Source organism: Mchenga conophoros, linkage group LG6, assembly GCF_057382185.1.
Source record: "Mchenga conophoros isolate Kocher_MC1m ecotype Shallow Benthic linkage group LG6, M_conophoros_male_GT1.1, whole genome shotgun sequence".
NCBI lineage: Eukaryota > Metazoa > Chordata > Actinopteri > Cichliformes > Cichlidae > Mchenga > Mchenga conophoros.
The window spans coordinates 28,348,609-28,371,516 of NC_140531.1; the positions used below are offsets into that span (position 1 = coordinate 28,348,609).

A 22,908-nucleotide genomic window follows, 5' to 3' on the forward strand; every position below is an offset into this window, starting at 1 on the left:
GTTCGATCCCTGGGCTCTCTGTCCTGGTCGTTGTGTCCTTGGGCAAGACACTTTACCCTACTTGCCTACTGGTGTTGGCCAGAGGGGCCGATGGCGCGATATGGCAGCCTCACTTCTGTCAGTCTGCCCCAGGGCAACTGTGGCTACAACCGTAGCTGCCTCCACCAGTGTATGAATGTGAGAGTGAATGAATAGTGGTATTGTAAAGCGCTTTGGGTGCCTTGAAAAGCGCTATATAAATCCAATCCATTATTATCATTATTATTAAAGGCAGGGGAATGACCAGACCAGTTTATGGGCCATCTCTTTCACTCTTTTCTCTCACCAATTATTGGTATTCTCTGCAAGTTGTCTTACTGATGTCTGGAAATTGCTAAGATGGGTTGAACCCAGACCAAGCCCTCCGAAACTTCTGGGTGGTCAGTCTATCAGCAGACACCAACTATCTCCCTCAGCATCAATGTGACAGCAGAGCCCTAATCTATTTGGGAAGTTAACGCCATTATTGTCATTAGCCTCTAGAGGCCCTCTGAGGGTCAGAGTAGGTTATTTAGTTACTGAGGCAGACAGCCATGGTCCAAGGGGAAGGGTGAGGGGCATTGTGGATGCCTAATGTGGCTTCATGACTGGCGGCTACGTGACGATAGAAAGTTAGAAAGAACAAGCGAGAGTCTTGCTTCACAGTAACATGTGTGTGTTGCACGGCTTATTACTGTTGTTGCTATGTGGTGTCAAATGGAGTTGCTGACAGATGTTGGACTAGACTGAATGAAATTCTGATGTCTGAATCTAATATAGACCAGGCCTATCATTTACACCTAAACAAAGATGATTGCTGCGAATTTATGTGTGTATTTGCTTAAAGCTTGAAGCTTTTAAAGAGTCATCACAAGTATTTGAGCATGTGTGTCTGGTTTGACTATTTTATTATGCTCACATGTGTAAGTTATCAAGAGGAGAGGGCCTGACTAAACCAGTGATGGCTCTTAGCATGAATATCCTGTGAATCTATGTAGGAACACATTCCTTTTGTATACAATAAAAAAAAAAACCTGCTATGCTCAAAGAATTCCCCATATGTAAATAAGGTGACAACTGCCTATAAGTATAAGTAGTAAAACAAAGGAGAAGGTTGACAAGAACGATGCAATAAGATAATGGGGTATAAAGACATCTGGACATGGTACAGGCATGTCTCATATATCCCGGCAAAGAAACCAGCATCAGCCTTGCATTTCATCAAACCACCACTACCACCGCAAGCAATTTGTTCAGCATGGCTTATATCTCACTCTGTCTCTCTCCCCGTGGGAAAGACAACCAATTAAGCCACAGAGGGGAATGCAGAAAGCAAGAGCCAAAGAATGAGAGAAATGCAAACCGAAAGTGAAAGGGCTGGGGATAATACCGGCCGCATGCTAAATAACAATGGACAACTTAAGTCAGTGGGGCCACGTATTGACAGCCCTCAGACCAGCTAGATGTGCAGTTTTTTTTTTAATCTTCATTCCTGTGTCACTGTAGAAGAAGTGGGAATGGTGTGGGAATCTGACTTTGGCAAAAACCTTTCCAAATTTTAAATGTGTGCCATGGTTTGTGGTCTGATATATACATATACAGAATGAAAGACCAGCATATCCTAAAGGCAATCAAATCCTCATAATGTACTCTAAACCACACACCATCACTTCTCTCTTACTCTCGCTAACACTCCAGTTGAATTCCATTCAGGTTTATTTATATAGCACCAAATCACAACAACAGCCACCTGGAGATACTTTATACTGTAAGGCCTTACAGTTACCACCGGGAACTCTGTGGACTGCCTTCTCTCATTCCTGATTATCAAAATGAATTGTTAAATTTAAACAGTAACCAGGGCAAGCAGTTACCATCATCCCCTGGATTAAAACACACCTCTCGTGCAAACCACAATAGCCATATTTCAAGTGACATATTTGATAGATTTTAGAAATTCACACTCCATGCTGATTCTATTCTGAATTTGTTATTCACTTAAATAAGGAGTTAAGTTGATATTTTAGTGTTCAAAGTATATTTGCAGTGTATCAGCATATATATAAAATGTAATTATTCAGAAATGTCTCAGATTTCTGAATCATTTTGGAAACAGAGCCCTTAAATCTGGCTGACATAACTGAAAAAACTAGTTCAAAGTTGAAAATGTTTCTATTTCATTGCTCTCTGTGCTGGACACCGCTTTTAATATGCCACAAATAACAGATTACCAGCATATACTGACCCGGCAAGTTTCAATCAGGCTTTTATAATTTGCAAATTTTAGTTAACACTGAATAAAGTTCAACTTTTATCATCTTATTCTCTAGGTGGCAGTGTCAAAATTAACAAACTGGTATATGGAAAAAGGAATTTGAGCTGGACTACTTTAGTTATGTTAATTAATGCAGTAAATACTCTACATTACACAAGTATTTGTGGCAGTGGTTAAAAAGATAGATCCATATATCCACCAAAATTATTTAAAATATTCCTAAAGCCTTTACTGTGATTCTGTTTTACTTAGAAGATAAAATATCTACCTGTAGTGGATTTTACATGTTATTTTTTTCTTTGCCATTCTCTAGGGTGGTGGCTTTAATAATAATAAAAAAAAAAGTAATTTTTTTGAGGTCCCGGGGGCAAAACACTTTGATGAAGTGTGAGTGAGCTTTTGCACATTTTTTTCTCTGCTGCCATAGTATCAGAGAAAAACAATGATTACCCTCTTGAAACAGAATCAGAAACACATGCCTATCACAGTGTGCGATCTATGGCAATAAAGCTTTTGTGGCCATTGAACGCATGTAAATTGCATTAAGTCATCAAGAGAAGAATGGTTATATGCTACAAGGGCACTTGGGACTTGTGTTAGATCAAGGACTTTGAAAATTAGTAGTGAGGTATGTGGGCTTCTTACCTCTTCCAAGTGTATTCCCTTGTGTCTGATGAATTCCCCTCCTTCCCTCTGGGTCTGTCTCAAATCAGGTTTGGAGTTTCTCAGCTGCTTGACATTTGACTTTTTAACTTTAAAGTTGAAATTATAAAAAAAAAAAAAAAAAAAAAAAAAAAAAATATATATATATATATATATATATATATATATATGTATATATATATATATATATATATATAACTTTTAACACCCAGCACGCCCCTGCGGGCGGTTTATCCTTCAAGCTCGGGTCCTCTACCAGAGGCCTGGGAGCTTGAGGGTCCTGCGCAGGGTCTTAGCTGTTCCCAGGACTGCGCTCTTCTGGACAGAGATCTCCGATGTTGTTCCCGGGATCTGCTGGAGCCACTCGCCTAGCTTGGGAGTCACTGCACCTAGTGCTCCGATTACCACGGGGGCCACCGTTACCTTCACCCTCCACATCCTCTCGAGCTCTTCTCTGAGCCCTTGGTATTTCTCCAGCTTCTCGTGTTCCTTCTTCCTGATATTGCTGTCATTCGGAACCGCTACATCGATCACTACGGCCGTCTTCTTCTGTTTGTCTACCACCACTATGTCCGGTTGGTTAGCCACCACCATTTTGTCCGTCTGTATCTGGAAGTCCCACAGGATCTTAGCTCGGTCATTCTCCATCACCCTTGGGGGCATCTCCCATTTTGACCTCGGGACTTCCAGATTATACTCGGCACAGCTGTTCCTGTACACTATGCCGGCCACTTGGTTATGGCGTTCCATGTATGCCTTGCCTGCTAGCATCTTGCACCCTGCTGTTATGTGCTGGATTGTCTCTGGGGTATCTTTACTAGAGATGGACCGATCCGATATTACGTATCGGTATCGGTCCGATACTGACCTAAATTACTGGATCGGATATCGGAGAAAAATAAAAAATGTAATCCGATCCATTAAATATCACGAAAGCACCTCACAAAACTTGCAACACGCCGTAACTCACCTCAGAACGTTAGCACGTCGGAGCAGTATGCATCACGTGATAGAGCGGCTGTGGCATGCGGGACCTGTCGGTGGTCTGGATAGCATTTGGAGCTTCGCTAGCAACCCGGCATTTCATCTCCGACAAAATTATCCCGAGAGAAGTAAAGCAAGTGTGTAAGTCCATCTCTGAATGTTTGTAAAGCATTCCTGCGTTAAGCTTAACGAGCGACTGCCTCTCGCTCTCCGGCTGCTACTTCAATCATGAAACTGCTTAATGATCAGCTGATCGGCTTTTCTGTCGCGAGTCCGTGTCTCTTGTTTGCTTTTGGCCCACTTTGCACCAGAAAGAGGAAACCAGCGGCTGAACAACAGCAGCACGTTTAAGCTTGATCAGCTGTTGTTAGAATGTATTTAATATTACTTTCTACTCGAGGATCTTTTTCTACGTAGCTGACGGCTGGTAACTGTGCAGGGGCGGATCTAGCAAAGTTTAGCCAGGGGGGCCGATAGGGCATTAACAGGGAAAAGGGGGCACAAAGACATACTTTTCTTTCTTATTCTCATTTAAAATGTCTCGCTTTTAATTATTTAATATTTATCTGAATCTTACACCCAAAGTTTTAATCTGATGTAAAATGTATAGAAGTCCATTACTGCATATAGTAACTGTTAAGTCTAATATACCCTAGTAAGCTATAGTACTTTTTCCTTTGGGAAGGTACCATCTGTGCAGTCTGCAATTTTGTTGAAGAAAGATGTTGAATCTATTTAATATTTCTTGAAAAAGAATTGATTTCTGTGCATTTTTTTTTCACACTGCATCAAATTAAGGTTGATTACGTCGATTAAGCATCATGAGGTGGAGCGTGAGGGGTGGTTCCCTATTTTTTATTTATTTATTTTTGTTGTTGCTGGGAGTTGGAACCCTATTAGTTAGGTTGCTTAATATTTATGCTAAGTACTCTTTAAAATACCAGAATAGGGAGGATGGTGTAGGTTTAAGTTTATTAGATTGATCAGTATTGCTGAACTATGAAATATTTTTTTTTGCATACAGGTATAACAGAATAGCTTTAGTGTAGTTGTTGTTTTAAACTTGAGTATGAACTTATACAAAATGCAGCAAGATATTTAAAAAAACAGTTTTGTTGATTAAAACACACTATATCGGATTCATATCGGTATCGGCAGATATCCAAATTTATGATATCGGTATCGGTATCGGACATAAAAAAGTGGTATCGTGCCATCTCTAATCTTTACACAGCCTGCACCTGGGGTCTTGCCTGGTGTGATAGACCCCAGCCTCTATGGATCTTGTGCTCAGAGCTTGTTCTTGTGCTGCCATGATTAGTGCCTCTATGCTGTCTTTCAGTCCAGCTTTGTCCAGCCACTGGTAGGATTTCTGGATATCAGCCACCTCCTCTATCTGCCGGTGGTACATACCGTGCAGGGGCCTGTCCTTCCATGATGGTTCCTCGTCTCCCTCCTCTTTCTTGGGTTTCTGCTGCCTGAGGTATTCACTGAGCACTCGGTCAGTTGGGGCCATCTTCCCAATGTATTCTTGGATGTTCCTTGTCTCATCCTGGACTGTGGTGCTGACACTCACCAGTCCCCGGCCCCCTTCCTTCCGCTTAGCGTACAGCCTCAGGGTGCTGGACTTGGGGTGAAACCCTCCATGCATGGTAAGGAGCTTTCTTGTCTTTATGTCAGTGGCTTCTATCTCCTCCTTTGGCCAGCCTATTACCCCAGCAGGGTACCTGATCACGGGCAGGGCGTACATGTTGATGGCCCGGATCTTGTTCTTACCATTCAGCTGACTCCTCAGGACTTGCCTGACCCTCTGCAGGTACTTGGTGGTTGCAGCTTTTCTAGCGGCCTCTTCATGGTTCCCATTTGCCTGCGGGATCCCCAAGTACTTGTAACTGTCCTCTATGTCTGCAATGTTGCCTTCTGGTAGTTCAATCCCCTCAGTTCTGACTACCTTCCCTCTCTTTGTTACCATCCGACTACACTTCTCCAGTCCGAACGACATTCCAATGTCATTGCTGTATAGCCTGGTAGTGTGGATCAGTGAATCGATGTCTCGTTCACTCTTGGCATACAGCTTGATGTCATCCATGTACAGGAGGTGGCTGACAACTGCTCCGTTCCGTAGTCGGTATCCGTAGCCAGTCTTGTTAATGATCTCACTGAGGGGGTTCAGGCCTATGCAGAACAGCAGTGGGGACAGAGCATCTCCTTGGTAGATCCCGCACTTGATGGTGACTTGTGCTATGGGCTTGGAGTTGGCCTCTAGTGTTGTACGCCACATCCCCATTGAGTTCCTGATGAAGGCTCTTAGGGTCCCATTGATCTTGTACAATTCTAGGCATTCCAGTATCCAGCTGTGGGGCATTGAGTCATAGGCCTTCTTGTAATCAATCCAGGCAGTGCACAGGTTGGTCAGTCTGGTCTTGCAGTCTCGGCTGATTGTTCTGTCTACCAGTAGCTGGTGTTTTGCGCCTCTGGTATTCTTGCCAATTCCTTTCTGTGTCCCGCTCATGTATTGACCCATGTGCCTGTTCATCTTAGCCGATATGATGCCTGACAGGAGCTTCCATGTAGTACTGAGGCAGGTTATTGGTCGGTAGTTGGAGGGGACCGGTCCCTTCTTGGGGTCCTTGGGGATCAGGACCGTCCGGCCTTCAGTTAGCCATTCCGGGTGTCTCTCGTTAACTAGCAGCTGGTTCATTTGTGCTGCCAGACGCTCGTGGAGTGCAGTCAGCTTCTTCAGCCAGTAGGCATGAACCATGTCGGGCCCTGGTGCTGTCCAACTCTTCATACTGGAGACCCTTTCTTGGATATCTGCCACTGTGATGGTTACTGGACCCTGTTCAGGGAGGTCGCTGTGGTCTGCCCTCAGATCCTCTAGCCACTGAGCATTGCCGTTATGGGTTGCATCCTTCTCCCATATGCTCTTCCAATATTGCGCCGTCTCCAGCCTTGGTGGTGCTGTTCTCTTATTGTTCCCTTGCCACTGAGAGTACACCTTTGCTGGTTCTGTGGAGAACAGCTGGTTTATTCTCCTGCCTTCTATCTCTCTGGTGTACCTCCTCAAGTGGCTGGCCAAGGCTGTGAGTCTTTGCTTGGCAGTTTCCAAGGCCTCAGGTATGGACAGCTTGCTGTATTTCTTAGGCACCTTATTTGTCGCACCTTTCTGCAACTCCGTTAGTTGGCTAACCTCCCTCCGTGCTACTTTGATCTTGCCCTCTAGCCTCCTTCTCCATGGAGGGTACTGCCCCTTGTCGCTGTTCAACTTGTAGTCAAGCATCTCACTGATCACTGCTGCCGTATTGTAGATCAGGGGCCCGTTCTTCGTACGTCGCTCACTACATCCAAGATCAAATGACACATCCAAGACCAAACCATCGCGCTAACCGTGAGCTCGCTAATCCGGTTCCCCGAACACACCTGTTGTTGACGATTAGTACAGCTGGACGCAGTAATGTGACATCACTGGGTGTCGTAAAAGGGGCTACGCATCGATAGTAGAAACATTGATCGGCAACCCGCTGATTGGTCGGCGAAAATGTCGAAGGGGCGCGCTCGGTATTTTCCGGCAGCAGAGCAAGAACTCTTGATTGAGGGATTTCAGGAGTTTCAGAGTTTAATTAAAACGCAAGGGAACACTGCAAAGGCTGCAAAAGCAAGGAGAGAGGGCTGGCAGAAAGTTGCTGACAAATTAAACTCGTAAGTAATTCAATAATAACAATAATAATGGAGTGGGTTTATATAGCGCTTTTCAAGGCACTGTCGAGCGCAGATCCACTGAGCGCTCCACACAGACAGCATAGTCAGAAGGAAGAGCACAGGGCAAGCTAGCGAGACAGAAGTTAAGCTCTCCTTGCAACAGGCAAATTGAACCTCATTCAGATCTGGCGTTTGGAATTATTTTGGTTTTCATGTGACGTATGACCCTGAAGGTAAGCGAGTCATGGACTAAAGTAAAACAGTATGTTGGATGTGCCATGCAATGCTCAATTACATTGGTGTGAACTAGTGTGTTAGCGCAGTTAGCTCGTTAACGTGTTGGCCGTCTAGCCCCATGCACGGAGCGATCGGCGGTAGCTCGTTAACGGAGATTTGCCGTGTTGTGGCGTTAAGGTCATTTCAACGAGATTAACCTGAAAGCACTAGTGGGAACACAACGAATATGACTGCACATTTACACCGACATCATCCTAGTGCAAAGACAAAAACAACAAGCATGCTACTAACTTTAGCCGAGTCATTTAGACAGCTGTTAGCACATGATTCTCCTTATGCTGCTGAGAATATAGCCCAGAAGAAGCGGATAGTATAGCTTTTATTTTGGAAAGAGACATTTCTCTGTAATAAACTCTCTTTTCCAAAGATGAGTGATTCCTCAATCAGATACAGGGCTTGCAATATCGCTAGCCCGACGTCCCGGAGCTAGCGATTTTTTCAGTCGGGCTACCAAAATCTATCTCTTCCCTGCCCGTCGGGCTATTGTAGGAAAAATATATGTCAATGCTTTTGCATTCTTTCAGAAATGTAGCTGGGTAATTATGTCATTGGCATCGGTGAGCCACTGTCAATATGTGACATATTGAAGTCGCGTTTGAATTTGCGCTTGTTTTTTTGCTTTCACTTTGCAATCGTGCGAACTGTGTATAGAGAGCGACAGCACTGATCTGTGAGTGATGATAATTTGTGCACCAATTCCTCTGACATCGTCTTATTAATCGTTAGCTTACTATGCAAACATGACAAGTGAAATCTCCCGCAGCAAGCTTAAACATGTGAGAGGTTGATCGCGCAGAGAATCGCTGAGCTTATGTGAGTGCGCGTGTAAAAGCATTTCAGTTCTGCTGAGCCAAATAAGACAGGTCAGGGTGAAGAAGTGACAGCCAAATAAAAGCTTACCACAAAACGGAGAAGTTATGACAAATCAGACTATAAGGCAAAAAGAAAGTGCAGCTTTATGGTTTCATGGACAAAATAATTTCTGTGGCTGCAATATGACGAGCTAAATAACCAGGGCTGCACATAAGTGGTCCGCAGGTGCGCATTCGCTGTCAAAATAAAAAACGCGCACAAGGGTTAGGGTTAGGGTTAAATTTAAAAACTGTACTTTTGAGTTAAAATATATATTTATAATTTTAATAAATGACAAATTAAAAATGCATGAACATTTTTTTTGTATCGAAAAAATATCGAACCGTGACACCAAAGTATCGAACCGAACCGAACCGTGAATTTTGTGTATCGTTGCACCCCTAATATATATATATATATATATATATATATATATATATATATATATATATATATATATATAGTTTCAAGCTGAAAAGGTTTTATCACCAGGGGTTATAGCAACAAAACATCAAGTAAGAAAATTTAGCATAAATTATCATAGCAAATGAGTTTGGAAAATTGTGTAACTGTATCTGAGCAGCAGTGATTTTTGTTTTTATTTAGCCTTGCTAGACTGGATGGGTGGTGGTTGTTGACTATGATGAAGTCTCATTGCTTTTTAAATAAATGTAGAGCAGTTCATGATTAACACAGACAAAATAAATAAACTTCTGGAGCGGGTGTCCAGTGCTTAACACCCTAAAAAATTAATGCTTACACTGTAACTCATTTTGGTTATTTGGCAACAGAGTGACACATACTGACGTCTATAATTAGTTGGATAAAGACACGGTGTTCGTAGTTTTGTCTCTGGACACGACCACAGTGGATTTTAAATCCAACAATCAATATATGATTGAAGTGCAGACTTTCAGCTTTTACATTAGACATTTTTATACACAGTTTTTATACACAGTTTCCCAATTTCAAAGACTCCAAACTGGACAATTGACTGGCAAGCAGTTTTGTGGCAAGATGAGGTCTGTTTATTTGTTGTTTCATGACAGATGAAGCAGACATTAATATCTAAAGTTTATATTTAATAGTTTTTATATGTAATTTTAAATGTGAGCCCCAAATGTCAGCGAATGAGGCCAACATTAGGCTGAAGAGGGAAAAAAAAAACTTAATAGAAGGACATCAAAAATTTTACAAGTCACCAAATCAACAGCCAGCGAGTTCACTGGAGAGCTCAGCTACACCAAAAGCACAGAAAGTGATCATCTTGATCAGATGAGACCAAGATTAAGTTGTACTGAAGAGAATGGAGCATGGAGAAGGAAAAGAATTGCTCATGATCCAAAGCATACAACATCATTTGTTAAACAAGGTGAACGCAGTGTCACTAGTGTTTATTGATGATGTTACTGCTGGTGGAAGGAGCCGGATCAATTCTGAAGTGTGCAGGGCTACACTCTGATTCAGCCAAATCCTGCAAAACTGATCACACAGCGCTTCTTAGTCCAAATGGATGATATTCCAAAGCATACTGCAGAAGCAACCCAAGTTTGTCAAGGCAAAAATATATATATTATTCGAGTAAATCACCTGATCTCTGGCCATTATTGCATGTTATAGATTAAGTGATTTCCATCTGATTGCATTCTGTTCTTATTCACACAGCAACCTGTCTTCTTCAGAAGTGTTTTCTCACTGTGTTAGGCGAGAAAAAGCATCCAGATTTTCATTTTTGTGTGTGTGTGAAATTACTTAATGAACCTTGTAGTCTGATGTCCTTTTCCCTCCAATTGTTCTAACATGTCTTTTTTTCCCTCCTTCCTTCTGCTCAGGGATGCTGGTAGTGATCGTACTACTTCTTATAGCCATTATAGTGATTGCTGCGTGGCCTGTGTGATGAAGACAGCAGTGATCATGGACCCGTGTCGGACAGCAACAATGAAAGTCTGGAGCAGAATTTAATCAGCAGTGACATCAAACAGACAGACCCTCATTTAAGCAGATTTACCATACTTGTTCTTCACATTAAGACACAGGTCATTTTGGGCTATCTAATAAAGGAGAAGTGGGGAAAACCCCACAGACAAATGTTTTTATCCAGTATGTCACTCTTGGGTTTAAGGGTATATGTAACCTTTCAAAAGACATTTACTTTCTTTTTTTGTGGGTGTAAATTGTTTAATAGATATTCAAATGTCTTACTAATAAATTAGTAAATCATCAAACTCTTAAATTATTTGGAGATTTGTAAGCATTTTGAAAAAGGTTTATTTTACTGCCTGAACTGTGAGAATGTTGACCTAACAGTAGGACCTCCCGCAGGCAACGGGGACTTTTCTTTCATAAGCCTGTCTGTGGTTGGGCTGAGGTTTGCACTGGATACAGTAATTCCGCAAGCTTTGCAATATTCACACTCACTTATATTTACCCATTTATTACTGTAGCAGCTGTAATGTTATCATTTTGTTTGGATTTTGTAATGTTTATAGAATAGCTCATAGCCAAAACAAACAGCTCGGCTGTGTTACTAACATGGCTCTTTTCCTTCCCTGTAAATCAATTCAGCTTGTAATTTCTAATAAATGACATTTCCATTTTATAGAGCCTGGACTCCTGTCTGCGTTTACGCTCACGCCTCACTCTGAAGTGTTTTGTAACATGATCTTTAGGTAGTGTGGACCTTTGGCAAAGTTTTAACACACTAGTACTACTTTAATTCATTCCATTGTGTATTTTTTCCCCTACTACATTTATAATGATACTGCAACCAGTTAACAGGGATAAACTGAATACATTAAATTCTGTAGACTTACAATTTAAAAAAAAAAAAAAAAAAAGCAACAGAGGCAAATGATTTTTCAATGTAACAAGAGTTTATTTATTCTGAAAATCTGAATTTAGTTCTACCAGATTGGTGTGTTCAGTAGTTATTATTTCCTTCTTTTAATAACAACGATCTAAATAACCACAAACAAGTAAAAAAAAAAAAAGACAATAAAATCCACAATGTCTTGTGTCATTAAATATATTCATATATAATAACCATAATATATTAGTAGGCATTGTAAAACATTGCAAAAGACTTTGCAATGGTGAAAACAACATTTACAATTCATAGTATGAACACAAAGCAATGCTTTGATGTGTATGTGTATAGCGTTTCATCTGGAAGCTTGTCAAACCATTGCTCAGGAGACGGATGTCAAAGTTACAGCTAGAAGCTATGGAGACCAGAGTCGTGTCATTTTGGATTACACTGTGCCAAATAAAAATAGTTAAAAAAAAAAAAAAAGAACTTGACACATAACATTGTTGGTTTAACAATGAAATGCAGTACCGTGCAAAAATTTTGTGTATATGTCAGAATATTGTGATTATCAGTTTTGGAGAATTCAAGAAGGCGCCATCATGTAGCAGCATGTTGGGTATCGATAACAAATATTAAACTGATTGAACAATAAAAAAAAATGTCAATATTGACTAGTACAGTCATTTTCTGTATCACAGTTCAATATGCTCAATTTGTCATCATCTAGGATTTTTACTATAAGTAAAATTACAAAATTGAGGATGTTTCCAAGATACTGGTATCAAATCTTTATCTCCTTTTTATGAAAGTTTGAAAGTTTCTTGTCTATCCCTCTTTACACTCACTTGAGCGTTAGAAATTAAATGTAACTTTAGTGAGACAACAATCGCCCATTTAACATGATGTTTTATTGTCTCACAAACATACTGCTCACGGTGTTGTGATTTGGCCTCAAAAGATAAAAAGTTCATGATAAATCAAATACACTTTGGGCTTTTTACAAACCTGAGCATTTTTATCCATGCATTCCTTGGAGAAATCCAAACTGAACTGCACACAAAGTGGTTTGAATCAAGCAGCGACAAGTTATTGTAATGCACCCCATTTGTCCCTTTGCAAGTATTGACATGAAGAGAATTAACATGGCAGGCATTTTTCTTACTGATTCGTTTCTTTTACTGAGCGTACAGTCGTGCATTGTGTTTGCAAAAGAGTGTGCCCTGTAAATGAGTTTATATGCAATCCCACCACACTGCAGGAAGTGCTACAGACGAATACAAGCTGTGAGGTGGATTCTAAAAGTAAATTTAGGTAAGCGTGTTGAGCACTTTCTTAAGGCGCAATAAGCTTCAGTTTTTCATCACTATAGGGATTATTTTCTCTGCCACGTAAGGTAAGAAATTTGTTTCATTGTATCCACTCTGTGCTTTCTACAACCTGAAGATCTTTCAGATCATCTTTTCAGATTTAGTGGTAGTAACAGGCAGGGGGTCAGTTGCAACATTTTTCTCCCTTTGTCCTACTCATACCCATTGTTGAAGATTTTGACATACTGTGGCGAGCTTTCCATAAGTTGGTTTAAAAGAACACATGTCTGAAGAGGTAAATCATATAAATATTTGCATTGTTGCACTTGCGTCATACTATTTGTCTTTGTCAATATCCTCTGAGAACATGCAGTACCAGCAGCTGCAGTGCTGCACTTTCACCCGCACAATTTTAACATTGCATCCATTTTACACAACAACAGACATTGGGTAACTTTCACAGTTCTGATCATTTGTGGCAGAGCAAGCATTGCTGATGAAAGGAAAAACAAACAAGATTTCACATCCCAAATGCCCTTTGGGGTTGCGTTAGGCAGGGCTTTCGGCATAAAACCGAATCAAACCTCCAAAGCTCCCCACTGTGGTGACGCCTCATGACAGGAAGGAAGCGGTTGAGGGTAGTTTCTTATTAATGTCTATTAGGAACAACTCAGGATTTTATGAACATTTTTGTAAAGAGGTTATCAATAAAATGTAGCTGGCTTCTTATTCCCAAGTCACTTGTTAAAGCTTCTATTTTTTTGTGACACAAAGTATATCACAGTTACTGTAACTACTAAAGGTAAAATCAGTGATTTAAATGTTTTTTTCCCTCAGAAATTGAACATTAGTACAGTACCACAAGCAGCACTATTTAGTGAACATTACAATCTCACATGCAGGTTTAGGCAAATGCTTAACTGTGAAATCTGAGGGGCACTGGTTGAAGTAACAAGGACGCTCAGGATTGATTAGATTGAAAATAAAAGTCAATACTGTCATAGATTCTTTTCTGTCACTTGCATGTTGTAAAACTGTAAAAGTCCTGACAGATGAAAATGTAAGACATGCAATTTAGTGTTTCTTGAATTGCATAATATAACTAAATTCAGACAGGAAAGGAATGGCAAGTCTTTCACAGCTAAATGTGTGCATTTCTGTGGCTTAGAAACAATAGCATTTATGGCACAAATCTCAATAAAGGAACTACATATCACTTCCTCAATTGCCACTCAACAGTGAAATCTTTTGTTGAAACAAGCTCACTTCTTAGCGAATAATACAATTTTCCAAGACAACATGCAGAGGCAAAGTTGCAGCGGTAGGTAAGTGGCTTTCTGTCATTTTTGCAACAGCGGAAAATGTCCATAAAATTCAAACATAAAATATAAGGATTTCATATTGGGATAATGAGAACAAAACAAATAATGATATATACTGGTAATAGGTGCAAATCCACAAGAGAAAGGAATCTCAAAGTAAAATAAACCAAATCTGCCAGGTGAGCTCCTTCAACAAAAGTTCGACTGAAAAAAACATATCATCCTAAATAATTCTCTTCATGCTTCTACACAAAAAAGCAGCGACATAAACAGTCTCTTTTCTGTCCATGGTCCTCTGTCTGTCACTCTTCCATTCTTTTTATTTATTTATTTATTTCTTTTTTAATATTTGCCAGCTCAGCTTTTTTTCTTGAAATCATCTCCCTCTTCAGAATCGTCTCCATCTCATCCTGCTTATGGCTTCTTGCACTTGCCTTTCTTCTCGCGCTGCTGGAACTTCCTGAGCCTGCGCGCCCATGTGTCCCTCCACTGGATAACCAGGCTACCTTTATCTGCCACTACTCCACCCTGGCCAGGGGAGTCCTCATCATTTCCCAGCAGCAAGTACTTCTTCCCAGGCTTGATCTTTGGACACTTGCAGGCCACGTCTTTGGCACGGACCCACAGAAACTGGTCCCCACGGCGGATGCGGCTCTCTCCCTGCTTGTAGACGGAGATGATGTTGACAGTAAATTTCCACCACTCACCGGATTTGTCCGCTTTCAGGATGTGCACTTGGACAGCTGCAAAGAAAAGTTGGGAAGCAAAAGACGTGACACGTGATTTCCTTTTACTGGATTCAACAAACATGCAAAAGCGTGTGACTGGTAAAGTTTAGTTTCTCTGTAAGGCTAAAAGTCTGCAGCAGAGTTGTGTGAGGCTGTAACTGGGCACGCTAGTTTTTGAGGCTACTATGATTGAATATATCATTTTCATCACAGATACAAGCATGTAGATGCCACATTCGGTTTCTGCGTTGCATCTTTGCTACTGCAATTTTTCTCAGGTGTGTTTGGATAGACTAAAAGTTCTTTTAACACTTTTACAGTTACATACATATATCAAGTTTATGCATTCAAGTACATTTAATTTGACATTTTACAAGAGGTAGTCTGTTTTTAAGGTGACTGCATGTTAAGTGGCCACACTGAATTAAGCTAATACTAGCCTAAAGGTAGCTTCAGGTAAGCGGTTGGGTATAAAAATCTGCATTTCAAACTTAACTAAATATGCTGTATCATTGCCACAGTTTTTGCATTTGTAACAAAGTAAGCCAGTTACGAATTTGTTGTAAATGGTAGTGAGTTGATGATTTTTCAAGTATATAAAGATCTCTGCCTTCAGAGATCGGGTCAAACCCAGACAGGTTCTTTCTGTTTGGAATTTTTATGTTTTTAAATTTTCTCTAGGAGCTTCTCGGTTTCTCCTCCCATCAAAAAACATGCCAGGTTAATCTTGTGTATCATTTTAAGACATCAATTTGGACGTTTGGTTCCTGCTGTCCAATGCATGCTAAGATTTACAAATCAGAGGTTGATTGACAAGCTCAAAGTCCATGACGACAGTAGGCCAGCAATAAGAGGCTTGCATGTCTGTAAATTTTTCTTTAAAGCAAATCATCCAGCAGATTTTTCACTAAGAGACATTGCGGTAGACCGACTGGCATTGCCTTCCCTACAGCTATGCAGCTAGCATTCCAAAAACACTCAAAACTGTGGCTTTACCTTCTAATTTTAACAGTCCTTCCAAGCCAAAGTTTTTGCTTAAACAATTTAGTCTACAGATTGTTTTGGTCAAATCACTATGTCACTGGATATTTATTGAGCTAATCTCCTGCTTGCATGAGATATGCAGACATTTTTATTATTTTAATGAAGGCCTGGATTTTGTTTCAGTTTCCTATATCAGTCTTACCAAAGAGTAATGATGTCACAAAAGGGGGAAAGGGTTAGCCCATGATGCACATTAGGGATTATGTCACAAAATCTAGAGCTCTGACATTTCCAAGGCTGGAAGATCAAACCTCAGTATCCCCAAGTGTTTTAGATTTAAGAAGGTTTTGTTGATTTGCGTTATTGCAGCAGAGGAAATCTTGGCATTTGAGTGCATTACAGCATTCTTGCATTGCCTCACCAAGGAAATATTTGTTCTTTTTGTATTTTTATTTTCAAAAGGGCTTTACATTGTGACTAAAAGTGCATATCAGACTAATAAGACATTGAATAGGTTGCAGAAACACAGTTTTAATTCTTTAAAGAAGGTCAAATATGATGTGTACAAATCTAAATGGTGACAAATCAACTGAAATTGATTGAAAAGCAAGTACTGAATTGATAAAAGGAGGTAAGAGACATGTTTAAATTGACACCAATGTGCTATTAATCCCAGTAAAGTAAAAATTGGTAACCTAATTCTAACCTAGATTTTTTCTCTATACCTGGTCAAGCTATCAGATGGAGCCCAGTATGCATTATGTCCATTTACTGACACAGCAGCGTGATTTGTAATGTGATTAGGAGACAGGGTAGGGCTATTAAAGACATTAGCTGGAAAGATACTCTGTTATATCACATGATTAATGTACTGATTCTGTCCTGTGAGAGGAGGAGTGAGGGAAAGTGAGAGTGAAGAAGAGGAGGAAAGAGAGCGTGTATCAATATGCATTTTATTGAACCGATCTCTTCCCCCTGTACTTATGACACCAGTTTCGGAATGAACCATCTTGTCACAAGGTCACCTTCAGCACTTATGGAGCTGAACATCTTGGTGGTATTAAGTGTATACCCCTGTACTCAGGCCAGGTTTTGTATTATTGATTTTGAATCACTGCCTTGGGATTCATTTCATAAAATGGTGAAAATCTAAAACTGCTTCTAAAACCTTTTTCCAGCTGCAACAGTGTAGCTGAATAAAGGTGATTTTTGAAAACATATCTGTATCTGCGTGTAATTTTAGTTTCCATTATGCTATTATGTTTCAGTAATACTGGTTAAACCAGATCTTTTGTGTTATGCTTGTAGCACAGTAATTACATGTGCAATTTATTCTTCTGCGATGTATTAATGTATAAAACTATTATTTGTATAATAGTTTTATTTAGGCCTCAGTGTCATGGGAGCCCTAATGACCGTTGGCTGACCTAACAGTGACCTCTGCAGCACCTTGGATATACCAGCTGCCACCATGTACTGTTTGTGTTTGCACAACAGTTGCTGTGCACTGTGGACACTGAGATGCTTAAAGTGGCTGCACCAAGGATTTGCTGAGATGAGACATTTCCCTGGGCTTTGCATCCTCCTGTGACTGCTAATGTGCGTCTGCATATCAAATGCAGAAGCTTGTAGTGTCGTTTCCCTACGCAGCATGGGACACAGATCCCTGCTGATCCTTTCAAAACAGTGCAAAGCTATGGCTCCCTGGAGCCAACTTCTGCAGATTTACATTGTGTCTCAGTCAGCTTCGCTAAGCTTGAGTAAATACTGCACAGGGTTCTTGTTCTTGTCCGTAATTAGTCTTAAATATTCCGTTGCTAACTATGGATGGAAATGGATCCTTTAATGTATATTCCTGGCACAAAGCCACCCGGCAGAGAGAAGGTGAATTACACAGGGAATGACAAAGAACATAACACCACTGCTGGACTCACAGATTAAATTAAATATTTTAACTATGATCCAGCTCTGAAAAATAATTTAATTTAAGAGTTTGTAAAGGAAATTTAAAAAAACAAACAAACAAACAAACAAACATATATTTTGTCTGTTGTTGTGCATGAACACATTAAATCTGCATGTGTTTATTCGATTGATTGTACACCATCATAACATGGCAGCCAAAGAGAATCCTTTTGGCTTCATGTTTTGATTAAATCACACTTAACAGCAGAGTTTCTATCTCAAGGTTTACGAACCTTCTCTGTTCAGACTCCCTAATTTACACCCTCTACCTAACAAGGCTCTGTATCTACACCCAAAAAGCATTAAAGAGAATCTTTTCTTTTCATTTGTCTCTTGCTTGGCAGTCGTTCAGCCATCAGTACCAGCGCACCTACGAGACATGCCAAATCAATTTTGGAGCCTCTCCTGCTGTCTTGTCTTTGGATATGTACATACTGTAGATAAGGGTACTCCGGATTGTGTTGAGTGATCATTTCTCCAGCGCGTCATACTGATGCCTCTTTTTATCTCTACATCTCCTCACCCTCAAATGGGTGCTGCCTACTGTTATCACTCAGTTTTAATAGTGGTGTTTTAGTGGTCCAGTGCATTCTGCCATTCTGCGCAATTCCACAAAGCAGTAAATTCATTGGCCAGGAGACTTTGTCTTTACACTCATTTTTCTTTTTTTTCTCCACTTTAAAAAAAAAACAAAAACAAAAACAAAATTCATTTAACTAACTTAAATTAGTCAAGATAAGGGAACAGATGTGTCTCACCATTACCCTAATCAAAGGCATTATGGTGCCACTGTTAAAGGTCATGCATTTCTAGGACACCAGTCATCTGACAGAATGACACCGATGTCTCAGTGTTTCTTGTGCATCATTATTCCCAAACATATTTCCTCATTTGGTGTTTAATAGTAATGGTAGAGGTATTTACTGGGTTGAGATATGCTTGCTAGGCAGACCATATTATGGCATACTCATTTAGTTCCCCCTCATGCCCTACATTTGGGGTGGATTGGTTTTTAAAATTGTATTTGTTACACATCTGTGTTAATGTATAAATAAAATATAATACAACAGCACAATAAAAGTATGCATTTTTAATCTTGATTTTAGAAGAAATGCTAACTTGGTTTTGAAATTTCCAGCATTTTCTGCCTTTTGACAAAAAACAAAAAAAATCACGCGTGGACCGCAACACATTTGAGAGACAAGGTTTTTCTCACGCCACTAGCATCAAGTTAGGCACTGGTGGAAGAGGAGGTGTCTATAAGCTGACCCTTTAACTCCTGCAAATCCTAACAGAACAAAGTCCAGGCATGTCCATCAAGCTGCTGAAGTATGCTCCAGGATGCCGCTGCTTGGTTGACTAGTTCAGCAGCCTGACTTCAATCAGGGGAGGGGCCAGAGGGACAGGAAGAGGGGAGAGGTCATATGTCTTATCCACACCTTGAATGGGGTGGCAGACTGATGGTCACAGGAATTCACCAAGAAACACATCAGCTGTGGGGGAAGTGGCCTTTCTTAATGAGGATCTCTTAAAGAGCTCCCACTGTCTGTCATACTGACTTGCTTTATCCGCTGGAGTCTTATTCGACTGTTCAGAGATAACCCTTCCAGCACACACGCACACACATCTTCTCCCTCTCTGTCCTTCTGTTTGTCTGCCTCTCTCTTCCTCCTTGAAGATCTGTTGTCTTCTGTTTGATCCATTGACTCTCTGTTCTCAGAAAGCTATAGTAAGACATCAGTAAAATGCCTCGCCTGAAAACTATTGCTGCTTCCCAGCAACGTTCTGGGCTGGATGCATAACACTGAAGGTACTTTGATTGTAGGAGCAAACAAATGCATTCAAAGAAAGACTCTGCAGCAACACTGGGACTCCCTAAAAGTGCAAATTATTTGTTCTTAGAGACAGATTGATCTCAAAGTAAAGCAGATGTCTTCATAATGTAAATGTGAGTGGTTAAACAGGCTGCGCGTTGTTTGTTTACTCACCGTAATCTTTCTTGCAGTACTTCTTCATGTTGATTTTAAGTTTGCCTTTGGATGCCTTGCAGTAAGAGTCACAGTCTGCAAGAATAACAAAGAATCAAATATGATAACGAGTCATAACGCATCAAAGAATCTCTGCAATTTGGTTGCCAGTATTTATTTTTTCTGTGAATTAAACTGTTTGCATTTTTTTTTAACAATTTCACTGTTCTTGGAAAATAATATTCTCAATTTAAGACATTTGAAAAAAAAAAATACTTGCACCCACAGCAAATTAACTGATTTTGAATTTTTACTTAATCAGAAAAGAATCATCCCAGAATTTTCCACGTTGTCCTTTGATTAAAGGAAATTTTACCTTCTGAAAAAATCTTATAATTAATTAAATCATTATTAGTTAACATAGTTATACCATACTTAATATGATATTTTAGTAATACCACAATTAATATGGTGGTATTAAATTAATATTAAAATGATTATAATAATTCATGATTTTAGTAGGAAAACGTTATATTTGATATTCATAATTATTTAAATAAAACATATCTATTTGAGATTTAAAGCTTTAAATGCTTCTATTGCATGTAGTAGAATCTGGAAAGCCTAAACTTGTTCACTGAGTTTCAAGTTTAGGAAGAAAAATGACAGAACAATAAATAAAGAAATAAATAAACATTTTTTTTATTGTCCAACAGCACAATCTCATCATGTGTGATGGTCTTATAAAAGCACCTGATGTTATCAGCACAGTGTTTTGAGAGATTTAAAAGAAAAAGTGCCAAGAACCCACTCAGACGGTGGGAATAATTTAGGCCTATGCAGACCACCCGACATTTACTTCATCCCCCACCTCCACCCAAATCTCACCACACTTGTCACCTCAGCCCCCGACCTTCTGAAAAAAAAAATAGCCCTGGGATCACTTCAAGGCCCCACAGAGGACCACGTCAAGCTTTTGCATTTATTGCAGGGGGGGCACGCAGGGTTGTCAGCTATTTGAGGGAGTGGAAGGTGGGGAGGTGGAGGGGGTCAATGCCACACAAAGGGAGGTCAGGAAGGGAAAATTAGCCATCCATGAAGTGTTAGGCAAAGGACCCTCATTTTGGGGGTGCGTCCATTCTGGAGCCGTGAAGAAATGAATACCTCATGCAGGCAGCGGTGTCATCCAAATCAGCTTAGAGCGCTCTGCTGAGAGGAAGCTCTCAAAGACAAGTATGTATTTACATATTCTTTGAGGCAGATGAGGTGAACATTTGATTTTTCATCCACATCATTCGATGTACACTGTTCAGAAAGATTTTTGGCCAGGAAAATATATTAAAATGTATGTATTCATGAGCGGTGGATATTAGTGTTCACTGTGGTTCAATAAAGAAAATAATGAGCCGCACACTGCAAGCACAGTATGGCATACAGCCACAGGGCTGTATTAAAGGTATGCAAATATACAAGATACGAAATCTCTGCAGGTTAGGAAAATATTTACATCTGTGACTCTACGTGTGTGTCCTCCACGTCATCATATTGTGCTCTTGCAATGGTGTTTTTTAATTATTGAAAGTGAACTGCTTTTACGTTACAGCCTTGTTCCTTGTCCAAATAGACCCACGACAGTATGCCATCAGTTTTATGGTTGGCCATAAGCTGACGCAACCTCCACTTGCCTCAGTAATCCAGAAACTATGTTGCTGCTACGATGTAGTGATTGCCCCATGCAGTGCTGTAATGCATCATCTACTTACAGTGCATGCCAAAATAATGTCATGTTAGGGGAATATCAGGGGAATGAAATCTGTTTTTTCAGTGTTTTTGCTCTCTCTCTCTTTTCAGACTGCCGACAATATTATTATTATTATTATTATTATTATTATTATTATTATTATTATTATTATTATTATTATTATCAATAATAATAATAATAATAATAATAATAATAATGATAATAAATTAAGAGAGACAAGGATGAAGAGCATGTTATAGTGTTAAAGAGTGACCAGTGTAGTGGAGGGCAGACTGGCACTTTCAGGCAAACTTGATATGAGCAAACATCATTTATGTGACCAAATCTTTGGTCGTGCTTTTTATTTTCATATTTACTTGAGTTGAATTGAGTTGAATGAGGTTGCCCGGGGAACACCACAACAAGAAAAAATGCACCCCCCCTGCGAAAAAGAGAAGGGGGTGGGAGAATAGATATTGGTAGTGAGCGAAGGGGTGGAGAGGTTGACAAAAAAAGAAAGAAAAAGGGAAATTTAAGGGAGGGGGTGGGAAGAACAAGACAAGGTCCAGAAATTTAAGGAAAACCCCCAAATTGAAGCTGGTAGTCTCGTGAACTGGTTAGAAAGGGCAAAAAGCTGGTGCTGGTGGTAGTAAACAGAGAATGTAACAAAAATAGGAAGAGTACATGAAGAAGGGGAGTCTACATGAGTTGCACCTGATTACCATGTAAATGATCGAAGGGGGAGGGTGCCCCCCCACCCCCCACCCTCCCCCTTCAATGGAAAGGAGGCTTTGTTTTCTCATAACCCCCCTCCCTCCCCGATACCATCATGATACTTCTCTTTGATAGCCTTTCGTTCCCCATTAGTGTACCCCTGAGACACAGCTCCAGGCCCCGCTGAGATCACCCCAAGATCCCCATTTAGGGCCAGGCAGTCCCCTACAGTGAGGACAAATGTTCCCTTTGTGAAAGCGTTACAAGCTGGAGAAGTGGAAGCAGTCCCCTAATACTGAGCTAAGATGTGCTTTGGGCAGAGTAGATGTAGTTACTACAGCGCTTTGTTTCCTGCCTTTCAGCACTGAGAAGTGTGTAACTGAGAGGTGGACCTTTGCCCCTTCTATTAAAGTACTGTACGACTCCTTACCCTAATCGTTTTCATTAAAGCTGCTTCGAGACAGAATGCATTAGTGCTCAGTTTTATGTGTTTGGACCGGTACTTTACAGCGCTGAAAAAAGGAGCAGTACAAATGTCTTCATTACGTTCAGCAACAAATATTCAGAGGACTGCTCAGACTTG

At 40.3% G+C, this 22,908-nt stretch overlaps 2 protein-coding genes across 3 annotated transcripts in view; one reads left to right on the top strand and one right to left on the bottom strand.

Annotated features, from left to right (window-relative positions):
• stx8 (syntaxin 8) overlaps positions 1–11,391 on the top strand; it is a 47,770-nt gene extending 36,379 nt beyond the window's left edge. Inside the window, exon 8 of the mRNA XM_085277251.1 lies at positions 10,621–11,391. Within this exon, the coding sequence (XP_085133377.1) occupies positions 10,621–10,685 (65 nt within the window). The 3' untranslated portion in view covers positions 10,686–11,391. The remainder of the gene's footprint in view (positions 1–10,620) is intronic.
• Positions 11,392–11,642: 251 nt separating this feature from the next.
• ntn1a (netrin 1a) overlaps positions 11,643–22,908 on the bottom strand; it is a 57,185-nt gene continuing 45,919 nt past the window's right edge. For both annotated transcript variants that reach the window (XM_085277249.1, XM_085277248.1), the window contains 2 exons: positions 19,892–19,966; positions 11,643–14,969 (listed from right to left, as the gene is read on the bottom strand). In XM_085277249.1, the coding sequence (XP_085133375.1) occupies positions 14,641–14,969; positions 19,892–19,966 (404 nt within the window). In that variant the 3' untranslated portion in view covers positions 11,643–14,640. The remainder of the gene's footprint in view (positions 14,970–19,891; positions 19,967–22,908) is intronic.